General features: G+C 37.5%; 1 protein-coding gene and 1 long non-coding RNA gene across 4 annotated transcripts in view; both read left to right on the top strand.

The window, feature by feature from the left end:
* The window catches only part of YLPM1 (YLP motif containing 1), a 78,469-nt gene extending 75,201 nt beyond the window's left edge, over nucleotides 1-3,268 (top strand). For all 3 annotated transcript variants that reach the window (XR_011648304.1, XR_011648303.1, XM_004455161.5), the window contains 2 exons: nucleotides 2,341-2,523; nucleotides 2,851-3,268. Coding sequence is in view for 1 of the 3 variants with exons in the window: in XM_004455161.5 (XP_004455218.2) it covers nucleotides 2,341-2,487 (147 nt within the window). In the remaining 2 variants the exon portion in view is untranslated. The remainder of the gene's footprint in view (nucleotides 1-2,340; nucleotides 2,524-2,850) is intronic.
* A 306-nt stretch (nucleotides 3,269-3,574) lies between these two features.
* LOC139438641 (uncharacterized) overlaps nucleotides 3,575-23,454 on the top strand; it is a 28,096-nt gene continuing 8,216 nt past the window's right edge. Inside the window, exon 1 of the long non-coding RNA XR_011648305.1 lies at nucleotides 3,575-7,033. This is a non-coding gene — a long non-coding RNA (uncharacterized lncRNA). The remainder of the gene's footprint in view (nucleotides 7,034-23,454) is intronic.

Genomic DNA, 23,454 nt, shown 5'->3' with positions numbered 1-23,454 from the left:
AGGCACTGGAAACTGAACCCAGAACCTCTTATGTAGGAAGCAGGTACTCAACTGCTTGAGCTACATCCACTCCCCATAAGTTCTTTTTTTAAAGTTTCACTTGCTTGGTTGGGTACAAAGTGATAGCATGTTGTAAATTTCAATGAAAATAACTCTAGGAATATCAGGGAGTATAGTAAAATTCAAGAAGCCATTTCTAGCTGAAACGCATTTATTCCACTCCTTATATTTTTAGTATTTTGGTAATCATTCTACGTTAAATGTCCATGTATCAACACTATAATAAGGCCTCTCAAGGAACTGACCTCTACTGGAGGAGTCCATCATGTAAATAAATAATTTTCCAACACCAGTCTTTATAAAAAATCTGAACAAAATACAATGATTTCCAAAATATTTTAATTCCAACTTTAAAATCTTGGGCAGTGATACTAAAACATACTGCTTCTTTAATAACTATATACTTTTTCTTCTAATCCCATATTTTTTATTTTATATGAATTTTAAAGACTTAGAATGTAATTGATATATATAGTTTTAATGTAATATTATTACAAAGTCAATAAAAAAAAAAGAATGTAATTGAGGATTTAAAAGTTAGCTCTTAATTTATTCAGAACAAGATAGATCAGTGTATTTAAATGTGTGCTAAGGAGGTCATGATTTAAATTTACTATGGACTAGTTACCTTTTCTTTGCTCAGTGGCCACAATCTGTCTGTCCATTCATCTTTCCCCCTAATCATAGTCATCCTTCTTAAGATGTGTGACCTTATCCCATGGGAACTGAGAGAGTGTGCATAAATCTATCAGAATGAATTCATCATCATTAATGGGCAAGAGGCCCAAGGATTTTTGTATCCAGAAGCCTGTATTACTTATTAGACTTTTACTAAGACCCGTAAAGGTAATCAAACCAAATATTCTCCACACACTAAAAATCTGCTTTAAGAACAGTCAGGTGTTAACAATTTTCCACTGCTATTCCTCCATCTCTTTCATTTGACCAAGTGGTTGCTATTTGGAGAAACCTAGTTATTTTATTACCTGTCTCATACATGGCAGTAAGGAAGGTCAGTGTATCTCTGAGAGCAATAAAACATTTCCAGATCTCATGTAAAGTGTATAGAGTTACTGTGCTCTGGTTCCCTTCCCTTGTTGCAGATAATAAATCACAAGTCATATGTAAAATACAATTATTGTAGACATTCGTGCTATATACTGCAAACAACTATTTCATAATATCTTTTTGAAGTATTTGAACTTCACAGAATATGATCTATCTGTATATATATTTTAGTTTTTTAATATATATACAAATCTATATTTTTAGAAAATGAGAATACTAACAGGAAAGATTTCTTATCCACATATTTATAGTTATAATCTTGCCATAAATGATGTCAGGTCAGTCTCTTGATCTCTTTATGTTATCATGAGTGAAAATAATAACACCAGCCCCTGTTTTTCCTCTCTCAGATTAAAATTTAAGAAATATTTATTGTGTGAAGATAAATAAAACTCAATCCTTGACCTAGGGTGTTTATAGTCTGTTAGGGAAGACAGACCCATAATTGGGTAACTATAGTACAGTTTGGGGAGTCGAAAGTAGACATGTCAAAAATCCGGAAGTAATTCCAGGAAAAGAATAATTATTTATTGGCAAAGGAAAATAGCAGGGAAGGATGTCTAGACTCATACCATCCACTCATGTGGATAAAGTTAGGAAAAAAACGTTTCAGGAAGAGGAACTAAGATGTGCAAAGTTAGGGAGACATGAAATGGCCCCATGTGCTCTGAGAGCTATAAATAATCTTACATTGCTTGTTTAAATGCTGTTAGGCACTGGCTAGAGATGCCGAAGGATGGTAAATGGGCCAGATCAAGAGGAACCTTGTGTGCTTGGACTCTATCCTATAGATAGAGGAAGGATTTAAAGCAGGTGAGAGTCATGACTATATATTTTCGGAAGATCACTCTGGCAGACTGGATTGGAAGTGGTAAGAGTGGACGCAGGAATACTAGGAGAAAGTGCTTTGCTTTGGGTAAGAAATGAGGTCAGTGAAGTAAAAGGAAGTAGCAGGGGAGCTGGAAAAGATAGGACTGAGCTGAGAGCTGAACCTTTTAGGAGGTAGAAGGTTAGGACTTGGTGATTGACCAGAAAGTTTTCTTTCTGTGACTTAAACTATATGGCTTCTTCCAGTTCTCCTTGGCTAATTTTCAATTGTTTAAATACCTGGTTTCGAATTAGTTATCCTACCCTTTAGACTATTTCAAAAGAGAGGAGCTCTTTACCTATTTATTTTTCCTAAAGCCCAACCTAATGCTATGTTCTTTTTAGGTGAGATGGGCAGACCTGGAAGAAAAGAAGGACGCAGATAGGAAAAGGGCCATAGGTTTTGTTGTCGGACAGACTGATTGGGAGAAGATCACAGATGAAAGTGGTCACCTGGCTGAAAAAGCCCTCAATCGAACCAAATATATATGAGACTTAGTTTTTGAATGGAGTCATTGTTCCTCCAAGGTAAGAGTACACAGGCATATAGTCTACTGTGTGGTTGCTTTGAAGGGTCTGAGATAAAGAAGACAGCATGCTTTGCTTAAAAATGCTTCTCTTCCCTGTATTTTCTGTCTCTAAAAGAGTAAGTATGAGCTAGCTGCTAACATTTACAATACAGGGTATTAGAAAAGGAAGCAATTTTCTGCAACCAGGCCCACTTATAAAAACATAAGACTTGAATAAAGCTTGGATTCTGTAAATTCAGGAAGGAGTGGAATGATGTGATACTAGGGTCTACTGAATTTTCTGCCTGTTCTTTCCCAGAATGACAGCCTTTTCTTTTCTTTCCAGGTGGTTCGCTTTGAGGTGATCGGAAGCCAAGGCCTCATGGAGCTTCATTGTGTGTCACCTTGCTTCCATGTTTCAGTTCTTGTTTTGTTTCTACTGCTTTAGTTTTTTTTTAAAGTTCTCCAGTGTCCCCAAGAGGTATTAGAATCTTGCTGTACTCAAGCAAGACATTAATTTTTTCCTTTTAACTATTTTAGGGAGGGAGGGAGTGAAAGCTTAACTGCTGAAGCCAGGTGGGGTCCATTGGAGGATTACGGCAAAGACTATTTCCTCCACTGTACAATGTCACAGATTATCTCAATCTTCATTGCTTTGTGGCTGTTTTTGTTTTTTACTGTATGTAACTGGTAGCTGATTGTACTAGGATTAAAAACAATAAACTTTCACGATAAAGCCAATGAGATTCATGGGCTATACAGCATGGGCCCCCTTCTCTTCTTTTGTTTTCCTGATTTTATTTTTAATGCTTTTTTAATATGGTTGTCCTGATTACATGCTCGCTGAACATGAAACCTCTTTTCCGTTGAATTTCATATAGCTCAGCGATTCCATAACACTTATTATAAACACATGGTTCAGTAATATTCATTCATCTTTATTTTATAGCTGATTTCTTTCTCTATCTTTGCACCTTCAAGGCTGGTAAACATCAGTTCAAATATCTATCAGCTCCCTGAAGCATATCTGTTCTGTAACATATTTTATTTGACTCATTTTCTTCTTTTTTGGGGGGGGAGGTGGGGTTCTTCTCTCCTTTCCACTTTCTCCCTTTATGCTATGTTATGTTTTGGGTTTTCCCTGACCTGGCTTTGAAGCCTGGTGAACAGAACTGATGTACTGCATGGAACTCAGGAGCTTGTGGCCTTACAGCTGAACTTGAATTGTTGATTTTTAAAACAAGGTTGCAGGGACAGAGCATGGAGATACGTAGCCCTCTGGCAATGCACACGTTTTCAGGTTCTGCCAGATTGTTCATTCCTGAAAAGGATGGCCTTCTGCACAGAATTTCCTCTCATGTGTAAGACCAGATGGAACCTAGAAACATAGAAAACTAAAACCCAAATATCATTCCGATTTAAAAACAGAAAAGCAGCTCTTTTCCCTTTTTCATTCTGCAAAGAAAAGAAGTCATCTTCAGCATGAAAGAAGGAGAAGAGCTTTCTTCCTCAAACAGCATTTCCATTTTATAATCCACCTCAGCAAATGTAAGTTTGTTTTAAAAAGACTTGAGTATTTTGAAATGTTGTCTTTTGGGCTACAGACAAGAATCTTTTAGTTTTATGACGTACATTAAGTAGTGTGTGAATAGAGGTACCATTTACTAGCATTTGAATCACATCATTTTGGGTTAAAGAATTTGAACTTACATTATAAAGACTCTAATTTAGTGGGAAATGCTGACAACTTTGTGACTGTACTTTTATCTTCCCTGAAGTTCTGATGAAATGTTAAAAGGCTTTAAACGTTAGTCAATATTGAATGTATAACTTGCTACATTAAATAATTTCCACAGTTTGTAGTATTTATAACCTATTTCGTTTGCTTATTGGTCTGCAATACATTTCCATATCCAGATCTTTCTCAGCCGTCTTTATTATGCTGAATGAAGGTGCATTGCAAGATAGCCTATGGAATTATTGTTTGTACAAAAACCCATTTACTAGTTACCAAAAGTCTATTCTCATCAAAAACAAAACTCCCAGGATGTATTCTCCAGTCTATAAGAAAATAAAGGCATATGCATTCTTCTAGAGGAAGTTTTTCTTTAGTTGTCCTTAACCCTTTTACATTCTGATTGACAATACTCAGAATAACAATGAAACAGTAATTGGTAATCACCCATGAATCACTTTGAATTCATCATGTTTTCACCTTGCAGCCCTGGCTCCGTGTCTCTGCTCCAAGAGGGGACAGGAAAGAGTGAAGAGAGTCAGAAATGGCCTGCTAGTTTTCAGAACATACAGATGTTAACACAACCTTAGGAGTGACAATAGAGTTTTGCCTACCTTAGAAAATTGGTATAACAGATAACTTCAATGAAAGGAAACTAATGGAAAAGATATATTTTAAAGTCCAGGATTAGGCACCAAAATAAAATTAATGGAGATAGCCAATTGTTCCATGCCTTTGCTAGACCACTATGTGACTGTTAAGAAATTCTCGTACTTGCATTATCACTAGAAGTAAAATAGTCCACAGATACCTTGGCAAAATTTGGTGTGGGTAGAAAATGCCTGGACATCTCAAATATTTTATTTGTTAAGATGTATATCACTTAGAAGGTAGAGGATCAAATTTGGATTTCATTTGTTAGCATTTTTATTTTGCTAGCATTGTTTTTCTTATCATCATAAAAAGTTCCTTGGCAGGTGTTTTTAAATTTTTGTTTTAAGCACATTAGATTTATTTTAAAATCTTTTGTGGTGTCTTGTGTCTTAATAGAAAATAGTTTGATATTGGGGAAAGTTCTTGATGTATTTAATGTTTTAGATCTTTTAAAGTAAATTTAAAATTTTTCACTTCAGTAATTCAACTCTACTCATAAACGCTCAGTCCAGTAAGTTGGTAGACAAAACACAGGAATTTTTCTATGTGGGAATCATTTATTTAGGGTTAAGTTGGCATATTTGGAATATTTTAATGACTTATTACAGAGATTAGAAGCCATTAATAATACAGAGTAGTCCATTTGTTTACACTTACTTGAGTCACATAATTTTCTAGAAGTTTGATTCAAATATCAGTGATTAATCTAGTGATTAACAGCCTGTTGTGTTCTGCATCAAGGACAAGAACATGGTGCCAAGAGGACTTGTGTATGTATGTAATCAGGGAAGGTATCCTTGGACTAGTGAGTTTGAGCTGGAATCTGAAAATTGATGAGCTACCTAGGGAGAATTTCAGGCAGAGTGTTCCACATGTGCAAGAGTCCTGAGGAAGAAGGACATTCTATGAAGAATTAAAGAAGGCCACTGCTATTGCAGCCCAGAGAAAGGGGAAGAGGGCCCTGAAATGAGCCTGCAGATGGCCGGGTGGGGGCGGGGTGCGGGCAGGGGCAGTATTGTGAGGGGGATAACAGTATGATATATTTATTTTGTTTTTATCTTAAGAACAATGTGGAGCTATCAAACAAGGGAATGGCATGATTAGATTTCTGGCTTAGAAACATTCTTGTTCACTCAAGGTATATTTATTGAGCATCTACTTACTGAACTTGTTTTGGTGGTGCTGCTTAGAAAAAGAGGGACTTACAGATAATAATAAAGGCTGTTATTTTTGCAAAAAAAAAAAATCAGTGATTAATCCAGAAGTTTACTGACAGTTAAAATCTTCAGTTTTATGAATAAAAAATTGATTGGGCAAACCAAAGTAGGTTTGCCTACTTTCATCTCATCTGGAGAACAAGTATTAAATTCTGAATAGGATTGACAAAAAAATTCAGCAAAGGTTTTCTTTGGAGGGCCTCAGCTTTTGTGTTATCTTATCCTGTTAACTGCAAGTTTCAAGTATTTTTGTAATATGGGTCTAGAGCCTAGTTTATTGCTAGGTCTATAAAAGCAACATATTCTCATCTACAAAGACCATACACCAGTTTCAAGCAGTTTTTAGAGTATTAATTCTGAACTACCAAAACTGAGATGAGTTTAAGTTATAGAAGGAGAATAATTCCTCATTTTTAAATTTCAACAGACCCTAGTACAAGTTCAGGTTTCTCTTGTAGAAGCTGTGTAATTTTAAGCAAGTCAATCTATCTGAGTTTCAGTTTCCTTATCTATAAAAATGAAAATAACAAAGCACACCTATTAAAGGTTGTTGTGAAGATTAAATTGAGATAATGCGTGTTAATTGCTTGGCACAGTATCAGGCCCAGTAATTGGCAGCTGTCATCACCATTTATTGCTTTTTTTTGAGGTACCTGGGGGTCAGGGATTAAACCCAGAACCTCACGTGTGGGAAGTCAGTTTTCAAACTCTGAGCCATACGGCTTCCCCAAGTTGGTTTTTTAGTGTGTTTTGCTTATTCTTTGTTCTTGTTTTTTCTTAGGAGTCATTGGGAACTGAACCCAGGACCTCCCATGTGGGAGGTGGAAGCTCAACCACTTGAGCCACATCTGCTCCCCTGTTATTGCTCTTTAACTTAATCTCATATACTCTTTTGAAATTCAAAACTTCCAGCTGTGTTGAAGGTAATTTTCACTTTTTATAGTAAGCTGCTTAGACTGAGCCATGCCATATGCAATAGTTCAGTGTGTTTGGGCTGGAAGAGTAATTGTTCAGAAGCATTTTTAGGTAACCAGGGACACTGATCTTCAGAATCAGTATACAGACTTAAGAGGCTTAGGTGCAGAGGTTGATTAATAAGTGCCCAGTAAGGGAGGAGCAGTATCAAAAAGCAGTTTCCAGACCATAAGTGTGAACAAAGGTGAGGGGACTGAAGTATTAATTTGCCATAATTTTCACATATTCAAAAAATAATTTTATTAATAGGTGATATTAATAAAATTAATAATTTTATTAATAGGTGATTTATTAATAGATGCATCATAAAATTCAGAAGGTTCAAGAGTGTATAAAAAATATTCCTTCCATCCCAATCCCTAGCCCATTTGTAGAGGCAACCAGTGTTTTTTGTTCTTTCAGAAAAATTCTATGGATAAGTATTAAGTATACACATTTTCCCTATTGGGTGTTTTGTTTTTGTTTTTTTGTTGTTTTATTTTGGTTTGGTTTACCCAAATAATAGAATGCTACATACACCACCTTGGTTTCCCCCTTAATGGTATGTTTTAGAGGTCATTCAGATCATATCTAGAACATTTCCATTCTCTCTCTCTTTTTCTCTTTGATTTTCCAAAGGTACATTCTTACTGTAAGGGGGTTTACTAAACAATTTTAGAAATTACTTCAGCCATTTTTCTATTCTTTTCATGGCATGGAATATTCTGTCTCCCTCTCCCTCTCCCTTTCCCTCTCTTTCTGTTTAGTTCTATGCAGTTTTACCACATGTGTAGGTAAACCCCCACTTTTCGCCTTCCACAGTTTACCACCCATTCTTAATCCTTGGCAATTACAAATCTGTTCTCTATTTCTATAATTTTGTCATTTCAAGAATGTTATGTTAGTGAACTCATATAGTATGTAACCTATTGGGATTGACTTTTCCTTTTCACTTGGTGTATTTCTTTTGGGATTCATGAAGTTGTGCATAACTATAGTTTGTTCCTTTTTATTGTTGAGTAGTATTTCATCTCATTCTATTTTATTGCTGCAGACTATTTCATTTTTATATCTGTACCATAGTTTAATTTACCAGGTCTCTATTAGTAGGTATTCGTGCTATCATTTGCTGCTATTAGTGGTGAATTTCATATATTCTCATTACTCTGCCACTCCTTGGGCTTACCTAATCTCTAGCAATGAAGGAACAGTACTGATAACATCCTTTCCATAGACATCCTCAGAGGGTGATAGGTGCTTAAGGACCAGCACAGCACAGTAGTGAACTACTATCAAGAGAAAGTATGACAGTAATGAAATGACAAAGCAGATCTTGTTTCCTGGGAAATCCTGTATGATAGGATTCTGACAAAGCAAAGAACCCTGATGTGTCTTAAAGGACCAGAGCAGCCAATTACTCCTAGGATTCCGTGGTTCACCTACATGACTGAGAGTTAACACCTTGGGGCACTGTCCTCAGTACCTGGCTATTTATGCACTGCACCTCAGTGACTAATCTGATCTCAGTTCTCTGGCTCCTTTGCTTTCACATTTGACCATAGCCGAGGAGCATCCTTATGCCTGAGACTGAGCTTCTGCAATTATAGACAGCACTTCACCTGTCAGCCAGACTTTGCGTTTGTGATCCTAACGTGGGCCTGTGGATTTAAGTTTATTGGGTAAGGGAAGGCTTGACTGGGTGTTCTACTTCAGAAGCTTGAATTTTCTACCAAATATTCATACTCTTGTTTTTTATAATGTTGATCTAGTTTCAAGATTCCTCTAATATTATATTTGAAGAATTGAAGTAATCTCTTCTACCATAATTTGAATTCCCTTAAAATCTCACCCTCAAATCTATCATTTCTAACAGTGAATTCCTTTTTTTTTTTTTAACTAAGTAATGTTTATTTCTTTGACAGCATCTAGCTCAGTGCATGACTCAAATATCTGTAGAGTGACTAAATGGAAGAGTTGTCTTCTTTGGGTATGGCAGGAGTCACAAACTCATGCATTGTTGGGCAGGTAATAAATGAGTGAAGCAGAAGGTAGAGGCAATGGCAAACTGGAGAAAAAGGCAGGTCCAGCTCAAGGGAGTTGGTGCCTGCTCAGTCACAACAGATACAGCAGATTGTGGCTATGGGTCCTATGCTTTTGGGTTTTTTGAAAAAGTAAGAAATCTAGGTTTTTAGATGAAATCTCTGATAGTTCAGCACCAGTACCCTTTCTTCTTTTTTTTTTTTCCTTGAGGTACTGGACCAGGGATTGAACCAGGACCTCGTACTTGGGAAGCTGATGCTCAACCACTGAGCCACATTGGCTGAGTTGGTTTTTTCATTTGTTGATTTTTTGTTTTTAGGAGGCACTGGGGACCAAACCCAAGACCTCCCATGTGGGAAGCAGGGGCTTAACTGCTTGAACCACATCCACTCCCCACCCAAACCCTTTCTTTCTTTCTCTTTCTCTCATGCTCACTTTTTTTTTTTTTTTAAACATTCTTTGGCACACACAGCCTGGTTGCCAGTTTGAAAGGCTTGATATTTGGAGAGAGATTAGAGAATAAGTTGGTCAAACCCTCTTGTTTTACAAATGAGGGATCTAATGCTGAAAGAAGAGAAGTGATTTGTGACTTGTTCTAAGTGTCACAGTTAGTGGATGGCAAACCAGATCTAGAATTTGTGTTTCCTAGTAAGTCATTTGAGGGTTCTTTTTTTTTTTTTTTTTTTAAGATTTATTTATTTCTTTCCCCTTCCCCCTGTGGTCTGCTCTGTGTTCATTCGCTATGTGTTCTTCTGCATCCACTTGTATATATCAGGTGGCACTGGGAATCTGCGTCACTTTTGTTGCATCATCTTGCTGCATCAGCTCTCAGTGTGTTCAGCACCACTGCTGGGCTGGCTGTGCTTTTTTCATGCAGGGTGGCTCTCCTTGCAGGGTGTACACTTTGCACATGGGGCACTTCTGCATGGCATGGCACTCCTTGCGCACGGCAGCACTGTGCGTGGGCCAGCTCACCACACAGGTCAGGAGGCCCTGGGGATCGAACCCTGGACCCTACATATGGTAGATGGACACTCTATCAGTTGAGCCACGTCTGCGTCCTGTGAGGTTTCTTTTTAATTACAGAAGGTTAAAAATTAACAAGAGTATTGAATTGAATTATTGTACAGGAACGGGGGGTTTTCTGTCCAGAGTAGAGAAAATCATTTATGTATTGATTTCAGATAGCTTGTAGAAGTAATTTTGGTTTCTGTATTGTTATTTCTTATGTAGTGTTACCAGCCTCTTTGCTTTAGTTCCAGTGACAAGGATCAACTAAACCTCTCTTGGTAGGTCCCCGTTACCTACCTTATTGAGGGCAAACTCATTAACTTGGCCTTGAGGTCTCTCAGCTATAAGATCGCAGCCATTCTCCAGCTTCCTTTTCCACAATTCTTACTATATGTACCCTACATCAGACACATTGTATGATTTATTGTTCCCTGAACACTCCCTACATTTTCCTGTTTTTCTGCCTCCTTTTTATCTCATCCTTTAGAAATTGTAAATATTTTTCAAGGCCCAGATCACAAAGAGGTTACCTGTTACCTCTTCCTAAAGCTGTTGCTGAGCAACCTATCTTGCCCTCTTCTCTAGCTCTCACAAGACTGTACTTGTCCCACCACCTTCTCTTAATTTGCCTTTCTAGTAGAGTAACTTATATACCTATCGTATTCTCTTCCCCAGCCTTTCCTACTTCCAAATGTGAGCTCCAAGGGGATAAAATTTATGTTTTACTCCTCTTGCATTCTTGAAACACCTAATATGATACCTTCTGTATAGTTGCTGCTCAACAAGCTTATTTAGAATTGATGGCCTGGTGAATTTTAAATATAAAATTAATTCATATAGGTTAATATATGTGTAATTCACAAAACAATTCTTTGTTTGCTTTTACATTGCCTCTGCATCTTTGGGTTAGTGGCTTATCTGTAAGTATTATATAAATCAGGTGTCACAAATTCAGATACCTTCAATGGGCCATAAGCATTGTAAAAGAGAACTGGGGGAGTGGATATAGCTTAAGTGGTTGAGCACCTGCTTCCCATGAACAAGGTTCTCGTTTCGATCACTGGCACCTCCTAAAAACAAACAAAAAAGCCAATTCCCATTGGGGAGTGGATGTAGCTCAGTTGTTGAATCCCTGCTCCCCATGTATGAGGTCCTGGGTTCAATCCCCAGAACCTCCTAAAATTTTTTAAATTAATTTAAAAAGATAGGACAGTTCTTTCATAGTGACTTATTCTTTCAACTGACATCTACTTTGTTGTAAATCAGACATGTAGAAATAGTCTTCACTCAGAAAAAAATAACCTCTTTCCCATTTTTCTTGAAACTTGGCAGTGTCTTTGTTTAGTTTCCCAGTTTTCATAGAGATGTGAATATAAGTATTAATTTTCCTTTTTATTCTACTGTGAGAAAATCTACAGCAGAAGCCAAACTTTATATGGCCACTGACCCTGAGCCTTAAAGTTGGGAGGGCAATATAACTGGTCAGGACTGGGGATGGTGGAAAATGCCCTATCTCAATAAAATGGTTCTCCAGCCATTGATTACAAGAGGAAAGGTAACCCAGTGTTACCAGATGAAGATAAATTGGATATATGGATTTTTTTGTGAAATAATCTTTTCAAAATACTGTGAAGCCAACATATCAAATCTGGAGGTTACACGTTAATATAGGCTAACATTTTGGAACTTTAGACATACCCTGAAGGACAGTAGCAATTATGAAAGATGATTATTGCAAAGATGGTATCTGTAGGAGAGGGAAATATCAGGTCATATTTGTAATTCTTATCTCTATTGGAGGGATTCTTTTAAAATGAAAATATTTTTACAATCACCCTTTTTTAACAATATTTTGGCACACGAACTTGTTTTCATTGAGCCAGATGGTCATACATACATAATACACCGATAATGAATTTCCAGTGGTTTTTTGTGTGTGTTTGTGTTCATTGCTTGCTTTCATATGGAAGCATGAATATTGCCACCCATTCTGGGGAATTCTTCCAGGGCTTTATTTCTCAAGATGCAGGTAAGCATCTTGTGTGTGCACAATTGAATGGTCCTATCCCAGAGAAAGAAGACAGTGCAAATTCTCCTTGGTTAAATGGAGCAGCTGAGGAGCTTGGATGTGAATTTGATCAGAAATATTCTGCTCTTAACTCTCCATTGCTATCTGCTGTTTCCACCTGGGGAACCAGGATGCATGACATTAAAGCTTCTTTGTTGGCACCTGTCAAGTGTCAAGGTGGGTATACATTTGCCATTTTTTTCTTAAAGCGTGTTGTTAGGCATTATCTTTTTCAAATATATTTCTTTCACTATGAAACATGAATTCATTCTCATTAATAAAATATTACAGATAAACTTAAAAAAAAAAAAAAAAAAAGCCGCTCGAGCAACAAAAACCTGAATCCTACAGGTGTAATTACTGTTGTTTTAAAGTGTGGCTTTCCAGACTTTTTCTCTGCATTTATGTACGTTTATATATGTGCTTATAACATAAGTTTTATTTTTTTCTAAGAGTGATATTCTTCACATATTGCTCTGCAGACACTGCCTTTATATATATATATATATATATATATATATACACACACACACACACATACACACATCGTGTATATATTCCATGATATGTATAACGTATAGATTATTTTCCCTTATTTGTGATAGTTTTTCACTCTCATAACAATGTTGCAGTGAACATCCTTGTAAATGCCCCTTTGGGACACATTTGCAAATTTTCCCAAGGAATATGGAACAGAGTAGAATAACCGAGAAATAACTTTTCCTTTTATGTCCTTCTGACAATTACCTATAATTATCTATATGTGTGTTTTGTAGTTCTAACTTGATGTCTGGGATATCAAAAGAAATTCTTTTCTTGGTCTTACAAAATTCCAGGGAGCATATGTGGCTCAAGTGATTGAGCACCTGTTTTCCACATGGGAGATCCTGGGTTCAGTTCCCAGTTTGCCTCTAAAAAAAAAAAAGCAAACAAACAAAAAAATCAACTTAGGGGAGCCAATGTGGCTCGGTGGTTGAGTACCAGCTTCCCACATAGGGGTCCCAGGTTCAATCCCTGACCCCACTATCTCCAAAAAAAAAAATTACAGTTTTATATGCTGTCCTTTTTTGTATTCTGCCTTTTGAACCTAGATTTGGAATTAATATAAATAGGTAAAATTGGTTCTAAGTAGTAGCTATCATCTAAAACTAATAAGCTTTTAGGAATAGGTTCTGTGTTTCAATGGTGGGGAAATTAAATTGCCAATTGAAAAGATATATCTCCCTTAATCATAAAGTTCTTTCCAAGTCTTTCTCTGCTACCTTTGGAATTGTGACAACTGGATCCACAGGTATTATGAAATATTTTCTTCACATCTCTTCTTTAATACTAGTTTGGGTAATCCTGGAAAATACAGTTGTTGATACTGTACCCTTGCCTTTCACAAATACATACATTGGTTTTAATGAGGCCTGGAATACCCACTTCTTGAGAGGATATTTTAAAATAAGTTCACTTTTTAAAATAAGTAAACTTTTTTAAAAGAACATGCTTTGAGGATTTTTATTTCTTGAGCCCTTTACTTTCAGTAACTGTGAACCTGAGTATGTTGGTAGGACCTCTGCAAGATCTGAAATGTTTATTGTCAGGGAAGCCCATTGTCAATGGAGGCCCAAACCCGTGAATTGGTAAAGTTTTATTGAATAGTTGCTTAGATTCTATAAGCCCTCAAATAATGATTTATTCTTTCTCTGTATATGCATCGTTTGGAAAAAATGTTGGAATATGAAAAGTGTTTCATGTGAAGAATTTTGTGATTAAGCAGTGCTTATCGAACTTTGCATATTTTAAAACTTCCAAAACTCATAGCGATTAAATCAGAATCCAGGGGGCCGAATCCAAGAATCAATATTTTTAAAAGCTCACTAACAGGGAGCAGATATAACTCAGCAGTTGAGTGCCTGCTTCCAATGTACAAGGTCCTGGGTTCACTTCCCCAGTACCTCCTAAAAAAAAACACACCCTCACTGTGTTATTCCAATGTACAGGCAGGTTTGAGCATCAGTAGGCTAAAGGAGATTTTAAATATTTATTTCATCTCCAGCTGAAAAGAAGTTAATTAAACACAAGTTTCCAATAGCCCTGGTCTATTAGTTAATTTTGCAAGTGTGGAAGATGGGGTTGTTGGAAGGGTACTTGTTACTTAATAACACATTCCTTAAGTGTGCAAAATAAAGTCCACCTATTCTAAAAGAATTAATGCAGTTTCCAAAAAAGTTATTGACAGCCAAGAAATAACTTAGACACAGTGAGGATCTGGCTCTTTGGGAGCAAATAAAGCCAAGATTTAAAATGCTTTTTAATCTAAATCATATGTGTACCCCTGGGCCTGAAAATAAGCCTAGACCCATCAGTTGTGGGGAAGGTTCCTCACAATAGCTAGAACTGAGTTACAGTATAGTATTATTAGTACTGGAAAGTTTAGAGGAGGGGAGCAGGTGGAGCTCAGTGGTTGAGTGCCTGCTTCCCATGTATGAGGCCCAAGAATCAATTCCTGGTACGTCAATAAATATTTTCTAAAAAAGAAAGTTTGGAGGAGAAATTTGATTTGTGGAGGAGGTTGTAGGTGGGCAGGTAGTATTTCTATGGCTTCTTTCTGTTTTGGAGGGAGCAGAACTGGCCCATAGTTCTGATTATCTCTGTAGACTGAGCACCCCTCCCCCCCAAAAAAAAAAACAATGAAAATTTCTATTTCATCAAGAAATTAGAATGTGCCAAATTAATCTGCTTTGATATTTAGGATAATTGGGTATTTGTGGCATGTATCCTTACAGAAGTACTCTAATCTATGGTGGTGTGGATTTTGCCTCTTTTCTAGGGGACATCACGTCTTTAAGTAGAACTTTTTCTCAAAGATTCTGAGTCCACATGAGTTTTGTTTTGTTTTGTTTTTGCAGTTTTTAAGTTTATTTCCAAATTGCAAAGATTATTTCCCCTTCCCCATGTTTTTAGAATTTCCTGTCCTCCCCCACTCAATCTTGGCTGCCACAACCAGATAGACAGCACAAGGACCTTCTTTTTCTTTCATCTATAGTGGAAACCTTAGCAGCAGACATTAACTGCTCCAGGTCCGTCAGAGGTGCATCATATGAGATTTTTTAAAAAGACTTTTTATTTGGAAATTACTGTAGATTCACAGAAACTTATAAAAAAAAATGTACGGGAGATCCTATGCACCTTTCACCCAGCCTCCCCCCATGGTAATATCTTAAATATCTAGAGTACATTATAAAAACCAGGACATCGACACTGGTGTACGCCTCAGCTTATTCAGATTTCACCAGTTTTACAAGCATTCATTTGCGTGTGTGTGTAGAGCTATGCAATTTTCAAGATTGAAAACTCCACGTGGGATTTTGAAGAACTTAACTGTTAAGGGATATGGAATGAGTGACTTTGCTTGTAGTCCCCTCACCAACTTAAGTTCAGGACTTTGTGTTATTGGGGACCTCTGCTTTGAGCAAGTAGATCACATAGCTTTTGCAGCATACAGTGTCTTTTTTTAGTCTACATGGGATAATCATAGGTGCTTCTCTCAATAACTTTTGAATAGGTAAAGCACGCTCAGTATTGTTTTTAGGTAGTGAAATAAGTGTGCATTCCAAAGCATGAAAATCTACTACCGGTCATTCTTGGGCATAGCCATCAATTTCAGCACAATAGCAAAGGATTGAATGCTAGAAAGTTCTTTTTCTACCAAATCTCAGAATATTTCTTTTTTGACTTTGGTCTCAATTACCGGTAAGCACCTCACAAGCATTTGTGTCAAATTGTCCTAGTTCCCCAGCGTTTGAGACCTGCTCAATCAATGCATTTTTCTAGTTCCTAAAATAGTGAAGACTGTAGACCTCTGATGTGTATGAAGTGACTAAATATAGAAACATTCTCTTAATGTCATATTCTAAACATTAAGTCAATATATTTGGCTCTTCTTCACTCACATTCTTTAGGTTATTACTGTCTCCAGAGGTTAAGGATATATAATCCTGTCTACCATTCACATGGCATGAGAATTTAAATTATTTTTGTGCTTAGGATGTCAAAGCTAAGGTCTTTAGGATTTGCTGATCAGTCTACAATCTAGGAAGATGGTTTGTATTTGTGTTTTGTTCTAATACCTACACCTTACTATCTTCCTTAGAAACTCTTACTTTGGGTACCATTTTTGGCAAAACTTCTATAAAAGAGAAGAGTTTCTGAAATTCATTCTGATTAGTCCAGAGTCAGTAGGCTTAGCCTTGATCAAGTAATGGGATATGTGATCTTGTCAGAGGTAATTGTGTTTTTTGCTAGGTCTTAATATAGTGAGATTCAGCCAAGCATCCATTTGGTAAACCCATTGTCTCAGCATGATTTGAAAAAAGTCCATTTATTTAAAAATCAGCTAGCCAAAAAACACTTAGTCTTAAATATTCTGAAAAAAAAAGGTAGTCACCAACCCACTTAGTAAGATTCATGAATGAGCAGAGAAGGAAGATAATCAACATTAGTGACTGTAAAATGAAGAGAACCAGAAAGGAGGCTGGATTACTTGCATAAATAAAGTAAATTAGGGGAGTAGATGTGACTCAAGCAATTGGGTACCCACCTCCCACATGGGAGGTCCCAGGTTTGGTTCCTGTACTTCCGAAAGAAGACAAACAGACAGGCAAGGGAGCCATCTCAGCACGGGAGGGAGGAGGAATTTTTTAAAAAACTATAGGGAGGGAAGCGGACTTGGCCCAGTGGGTAGGGTGTCCGTCTACCACATGGGAGGTCCGCGGTTCAAACCCCGGGCCTCCTTGACCCGCGTGGAGCTGGCCCACGCACAGTACTGATGGCGCACAAGGAGTGCTGTGCCACGCAGGGGTGTCCCCCACTGGAGTGCACCCCATAGGGAGGGCCGCCAAGCGTGAAAGAAAGTGCAGCCTGCCCAGGAGTGGCGCTGCACACACGGAGAGCTGACACAACAAGATGACACAACAAAAGGAAATGCAGATTCCCGGTGCCGCTGATAAGGATAGATGCAGTCACGGAAGAACACACAGTGAATGGACACAGAGAGCAGACAACTGGGAGGGGAGGGAGAGAAATAAATCTTTAAAAAAAAAAATAATAGGGAGCAGGTGTTACTCAGTGGTTGCGTGCCTGCTTCTCTATGTGTGAGGTCCAGGGTTCAATCCCCCTGGGACCAACTCAAAAAAATAAAAGTATTTCTAATCTTTATGGAAAAGTAATCCTGAACATAGATTTTAAATGTTAGGAGAGAAAAAAAAAGGTTGTGTCATTATGTACTCCTTCCACCTCCAGCCTGGTCAAAAAAAACAATGAATCAGCCTCAAGTGAAGTGGACCAACTACAAAGGTGTTTTGAATAACTGTAGAGAAATTAATCAACAAAATATTCAAGCCAAAAACAGTCCCTTCAATGTTTAATACAGCCCCAGAAAGCAGTGGTTAAAGATGGCAAGTTGAGTAATTTTAGAAATACCATATTAGATACTAAGCATAGAATCCAGGAGTGTCAAAAATGTAATGTAAGCCTTTTCTTGCCTAACTTCTGCTAGAACTTCCATTGAATAACTGGTGACAGTGAGCATCCTTTTCTTGTCCCTGGGGTCCTGATCTTAGGGGGGAAACTTTTAGTCTTTGATCTTTAAGTCTTATCTGTGGGTTTTTCATATATGCCCTTTATCATATTCCTTCTATTCCTAGTTTTCTAAATGCTTTTGTCAAGAAGGGGTGCTAGATTTTGTCAAATGCATTAATGCCATTTCTACCTCAACTGAGATGATCATGTGGTTTTCCCCTTCATTTTATTAATGTGGTGTATTATAGTAATTGATTTTTCTTATATTGAACCAGCCTTCATACTTGGGATAAATCCCACTTGATCATGGTGTGTAATTCTTTTAATGTGCTGTTGGATTCAGTTTGCTAGTATTTCGTGGAAGATTTTTGCATCTGTATTCATAAAGACTATTGGTCTGTAATCTCCTTTTCTTGTGTATTTTTATCTGACTTTGGTATAAGGGTGATGTTGGCCTCATAGGATAGGTTAGGAAGTGTTCTCTTCAGTTTTTTGGAAGAGTTTGTGCAGTGTGAAGCCATCTAGTCCTGGGCTTTTCTTTGTTGGGAGGTTTTTGGTTACTGATTCAATCTCTTTACTAGTTATTGGCCTGTAGCAATTCTCTATTTCTTCTTGAGTCGGTGTGGGTAGTTGGTGTTTTTTAGGAGTTTGTCCATTTCATCTAGTTTATCTAAATTGTAGGCATACAATTGTTCATAGTATCCCCTTTCCTTTTTATTTTTCCTTTTTCCCTGCTTTCATTTTTTATTTCAGTTTTTTGTGTCCTCTTTTTTCTTTTTCAGTCTAGATAAAGGTTTGACAATTTTATTAATTTTTTTCAATGAACTAACTTTTGATTTGATTCTCTGTTGTTTATCAGTTCTCTATTTTCATTTATCTCCTCTTTAATCATTAGTTCCTTTCTTCTGCTTGCTTTGCATTTAGTTTGCTCTTCTTTGTCTTGTTCCTTCAGTTGTAAAGTTACGTCTCTGATTTGAGAGCTTCTTTTTTAATGTAAGCATTTAGAGCTATACATTTCCTTCTCAACACTGCCTTTTTTGCATTCCAGAACTTTTGGTATGTTCTGTTTTTCATTTTCATTCACCTGAAGATGTTTCCTAATTTCCATTGTGATTTCTTCTTTGACCCATTGATTATTAAAGAGTTTGTTGTTTAATTTCCATATATTTATGAACTTTCCAGTACTCCCTCTGTTTTTTATTTCCAACTTTGTTCTGTTGTGATTGGAGAGGATACTTTGTGTAAGTTCAATATTTTAAAATGTATTGAGGGGAGCTGATGTGGCTCAAGTGACAAAGCTTCCACCTACCATATGGGGGGACCCGGGTTCGATCACTGGGGCCTCCTGGTGAAAAAGGAGAAAGCATGCCCGCATGGCGAGCCATGTGCAAGTGTCAGCCTGGTGAGCACAAGTGCCCACATGGTGAGCCTGTGTCCACCTGAGTGCCCGTGTGGTGAGCCAGTGTCCACACAAGTGAGTTACACAGCAAGATGATGATGCATCAAAAGAGAGACCAGGGGGAAGCGGATTTGGCTCAACTGATAGATCATCTGCCTATCATATGGGAGATCCAAGGTTCAAACCCAGGGCCTCTTGACCCGTGTGATGAGCTGGCCCACGTGCCGTGCTGATGCCGTGCCACGTAGGGGTGTCCCCCACATAGAGGAGCCCCATGCGCAAGGAGTGCACCCCGTAAGGAGAGTCACCCGGCGAGAAAAAGGTGCAGCCTGCCCAGAAGTGGCACAGCACACATACGGAGAGCTGATGCAGCAAGATGACACAACAAAAAAGACGCAGTTTCCCAGTGCTGCTGACAAGAATACAAGCGGACACAGAAGAACACACAGTGAATGGATGCAGAGAGCAGGCAACTGGGGCGGGTGGGGAAGGGGAGAGAAAGAAATAAATAATAATTAAAAAAAAAAAAAAAGACAAGGAAAGAGTCAAGGTAAAATGCAGCAGAAACCAGGAACTGAGGTGGCGCAATTGACAGGGAACCTCTCTCCACATCAGGGGTCTCCAAGTTCAAATGCCAGTGACTTCTGGAGGAGAGAAAGTGGGAAGAGAAGACAACACAGCAAAAACAGCAGGGCAGGAGGAGGGGAAGGGGGGGGAAATAAATCTTTTAAAAATATATTGATACTTGTTTTTGTGACCTAATATATGGTCTACCCTAGAGAACGACCTATGTGCACCAATCGGAAAGAAGTAAAATTTTCCCTATTTGTAAATGATATGATCCTACATAAAGAAAATCCTGAAAATTTCACAACAAAGCTGCTAGAGCTAATGAATTCAGCAAAGCCTTGAGAGCATAAGATCAGTATACAAAAATCAGTGGTATTTTTATACAGTAGTAAAAAGCAATCTGAAGAGGAACACAAAAAAAAATCCAATTACAATAGCAGCTAGAAAATTCAAATATCTAGGAATAAATTTAACCAAGGACAGAAAAGACTTATACATGGAAAATGACAAAACAGTGCCAAAAGAAATCAAAGAAGACCTAAATAAGTGGAAGAACATTCCACATTCATGGATTAGAAGACTAAATATTGTTAAGAAGTCAATTTTTACACAAAGTGATTTACAAATTTAGTGCAATCCTAATCAATTCCAACTTCTTTCTTTGGGAAAGTCAATCATTACATTTATATGGAACTGTAAGGGGCCCCAAAATAGCCAAAACTACCTTGAAAAAGAAGAACAAGGTGAAGGAATCACACTTCCTGATTTTAAAACTTATTTGCAAAAATACAGTCATCAAAACAGTATGGTATTGGCACAAGGGCAGACATAGACCAATGGAATCAAATTGAGAGTTCAGAAATAACCCCTCATATCTATGGCCAATTGATTTTTGACAAGGGTGCCAAGTCCACTTAATGGGGAAAAAATAATTTAACAAATGGTGCTAGGAAAACAGTATCCATGTGCAAAAGAATGTAGGTGGGCCCCCTACTTTGTACCATATACAAAAATTAACTCAAAATCGATCAAAGACCTAAGTATAAGAACCAAAACTGTAAAACTCTCAGAAGAAAACATAGGGAGACATTTTCTAGACTTTGTTTTAGACAGTGGTTTCTTAGATTTACCACCAAAAGCACAAACAACAAAATTATAAATAAATAAATGGGACTTTGTATAGGTAAAAACTTTTGTCCATCAAAGGACTCCACCATGAAAGTAAAACAACAGCCTACACAATGGGAGAAAATATTTAGAAACCATATATCTGATAAGGGTTTAATACCCAGAATATATAAAGAACTCCTACAACTCAAAAACAAAAAGACAAACAGCCCAATTAAAAAATGGGCAGAGGACTTGAATGGGCATTACTCCAAAGAAGCTATACATACAGACAATAAGATATAAAAGATGCTCACCATCATTAGCTGTTATGGAAATGCAAATCCAAACCACAATGAGATACTGCCTCACACACAAGAATGGCTATTATTTAAAAAAACAAATAACAAGTGTTGACAAGGATGCAGGGAAATAGGAACCCTTGTGCATTGTTAGAAGGAATGTAAAACGGTGCAGCCACTGTGGAAAGCAGCTTGGTGCTTCCTCAGAAAGTTAAGTTCAGAATTGCCGTAAGACCCAGCAATCCCACTTCTAGGTTTATACCCAAAGAAATTGAAAGCATGGACTCAAACAGATATTTGTATACCAGTATTCATAGCAGCATTATTCACAATAGCTAAAAGGTGGAAGCAACCCAAGTGTCCATCAGCCAGCAAATTAATGACTAAACAAAATGTGACATATACATAAAATGGAATATAATTCAGTCATTAAAAGGAATGAAGGTGTTGGGTTTTTTGTTGTTGCTGTTGTTTGGGGTTTTTTTAGGAGGTCCCAGAGACTGAACCCAGAATCTTGTAAATGGAAAGCAGGCACTCAACCACTGAGCTATACCCACTCCCAAGGAATGAAGTTTTTGTGTGTGTGTGTGCATGTGTTTTAAAAGATTTATTTATTTATTTATTTCTCTCCCCTTCTCCCCCACCCCGGTTGTCTGTTCTCTGTGTCCATTTGCTGCGTCGTCTTTGTCCGCTTCTGTAGTTGTCAGCGGCACGGGAATCTGTGTTTCTTTTTGTTGCGTCATCTTGTTGCTTCAGCTCTCTGTGTGTGCGGCACCATTCCTGGGCAGGCTGCACTTTCTTTCATGCTGGGCAGCTCTCCTTACAGGGCGCACTCCTTGCACGCATCAGCACTGTGCATGGGCCAGCTCCACATGGGTCAAGGAGGCCCAGGGTTTGAACCGCGGACCTCCCGTGTGGTAGACGGATGCCCTAACCACTGGGCCAAGTCCACCGCCATTAATACATGTAACAACATGAATAAACTTAAAGACATCATGTTGAGTGAAATAAGCCAGGCACAAAAGGACAAATTCTGTGTGGTATTACTTATATGAAATAATTTGAATATGTAAATTTACAGAGTCAGAAACTAGAAGGTTACCAGAGGATGGGAATGGGGAATTAATGCTTAATTGGTACAGAGTTTCTCTTGGGGTGATGGAAAAGTTTTGGTAATGGATGGTGGTGATGGCAGCACAACATTGTGAATATAATTAGTACCTTGAATTGTATATTTGAATGTGTTTCAAAGGGAAGATTTTAGGTTGCATATATATTATCAGAATAAAAACAACAACACAGAACTGTACAGCACCAACAGTGAACCTTAATGTAAACTTGGGCTATAGTTAATACTATAATTATAGTAATATTGTTTCAATAATTGTAATGAAGTTTCCATAGTAAAGTGTTAATTATAGGGAAAACTGTGTGTGAGGGGGGTATGTGGAAATTCTGTACATTCTACATGATTTTTCTGTAAACCTACAACTAATCTAATTTTTTTAAAAAAGCAATGTATTGTATTGACCTGAAAAAGACAAAAATGCATCAAAGTCTTAGTAACCAAGACTTTGTAAAACACATAAACATGGGGTTGTTATAAAGAGTAAATGAAGGAATGCATATAAAGTTTATATCGTAAAGCTTGGCACACAAGACTCAATACATTTTAGCTGGATTTTCTTTACCTGTCAGAAAACATATTAACCTATCAGTTTGGACCCAAGTTTTATGCTGTCATGGGTACATTAGTGCATATTAGTGCATGGTTATAGTAAAAACAAAATTTAAAGATATGTAAATCAGAAATGTCACACAGTGCCATTCTTAAGCAAAGAAATCATTTTTAGAAAAAAGTAAATTCATTATTTTGTTAAAAGTTTATGATTCCTGAGTAATATAGCTAATATATTTTGAGCACATATGTGTACTGGAAGTGTGCTGAGCATTTTATACATATTATCTAAACCTTAGAACAGTACTGTGAAGTAGGTACTATTATACCCACTTTACAGATGGAAAAGCTGAGGCCAAGGGAGTAACTTGCAAAGAACTGGTTGGGCCAGGATGAAACCACAAGCTTCCAGAAGCCATGCTCCTAACCTCAGGACTCTACTTAGGAAAGGCATTGATCATGGGGCAGAGAGAGAGGGGCAGCAGATAAGATGATTGGGGATAAAGTAGGCGTAAATAAGGGGAAAGAACATCCTTTCCCAATTAAGAATTTCTGGACCGGAAGTAGTTATTAAAGAGCTAGGAATCTGAGCCATGGAAATCAGTAAATGGGGGAGAAAAATATATTTCTAAGTGAAATTAAGGGGT

This window comes from Dasypus novemcinctus, chromosome 3 (assembly GCF_030445035.2).
Source record: "Dasypus novemcinctus isolate mDasNov1 chromosome 3, mDasNov1.1.hap2, whole genome shotgun sequence".
In the NCBI taxonomy this organism is placed as follows: Eukaryota; Metazoa; Chordata; class Mammalia; order Cingulata; family Dasypodidae; genus Dasypus; species Dasypus novemcinctus.
Note: the sequence above shows the minus strand (reverse complement) of the source record. Positions and strands in the feature narration are given on the sequence as shown.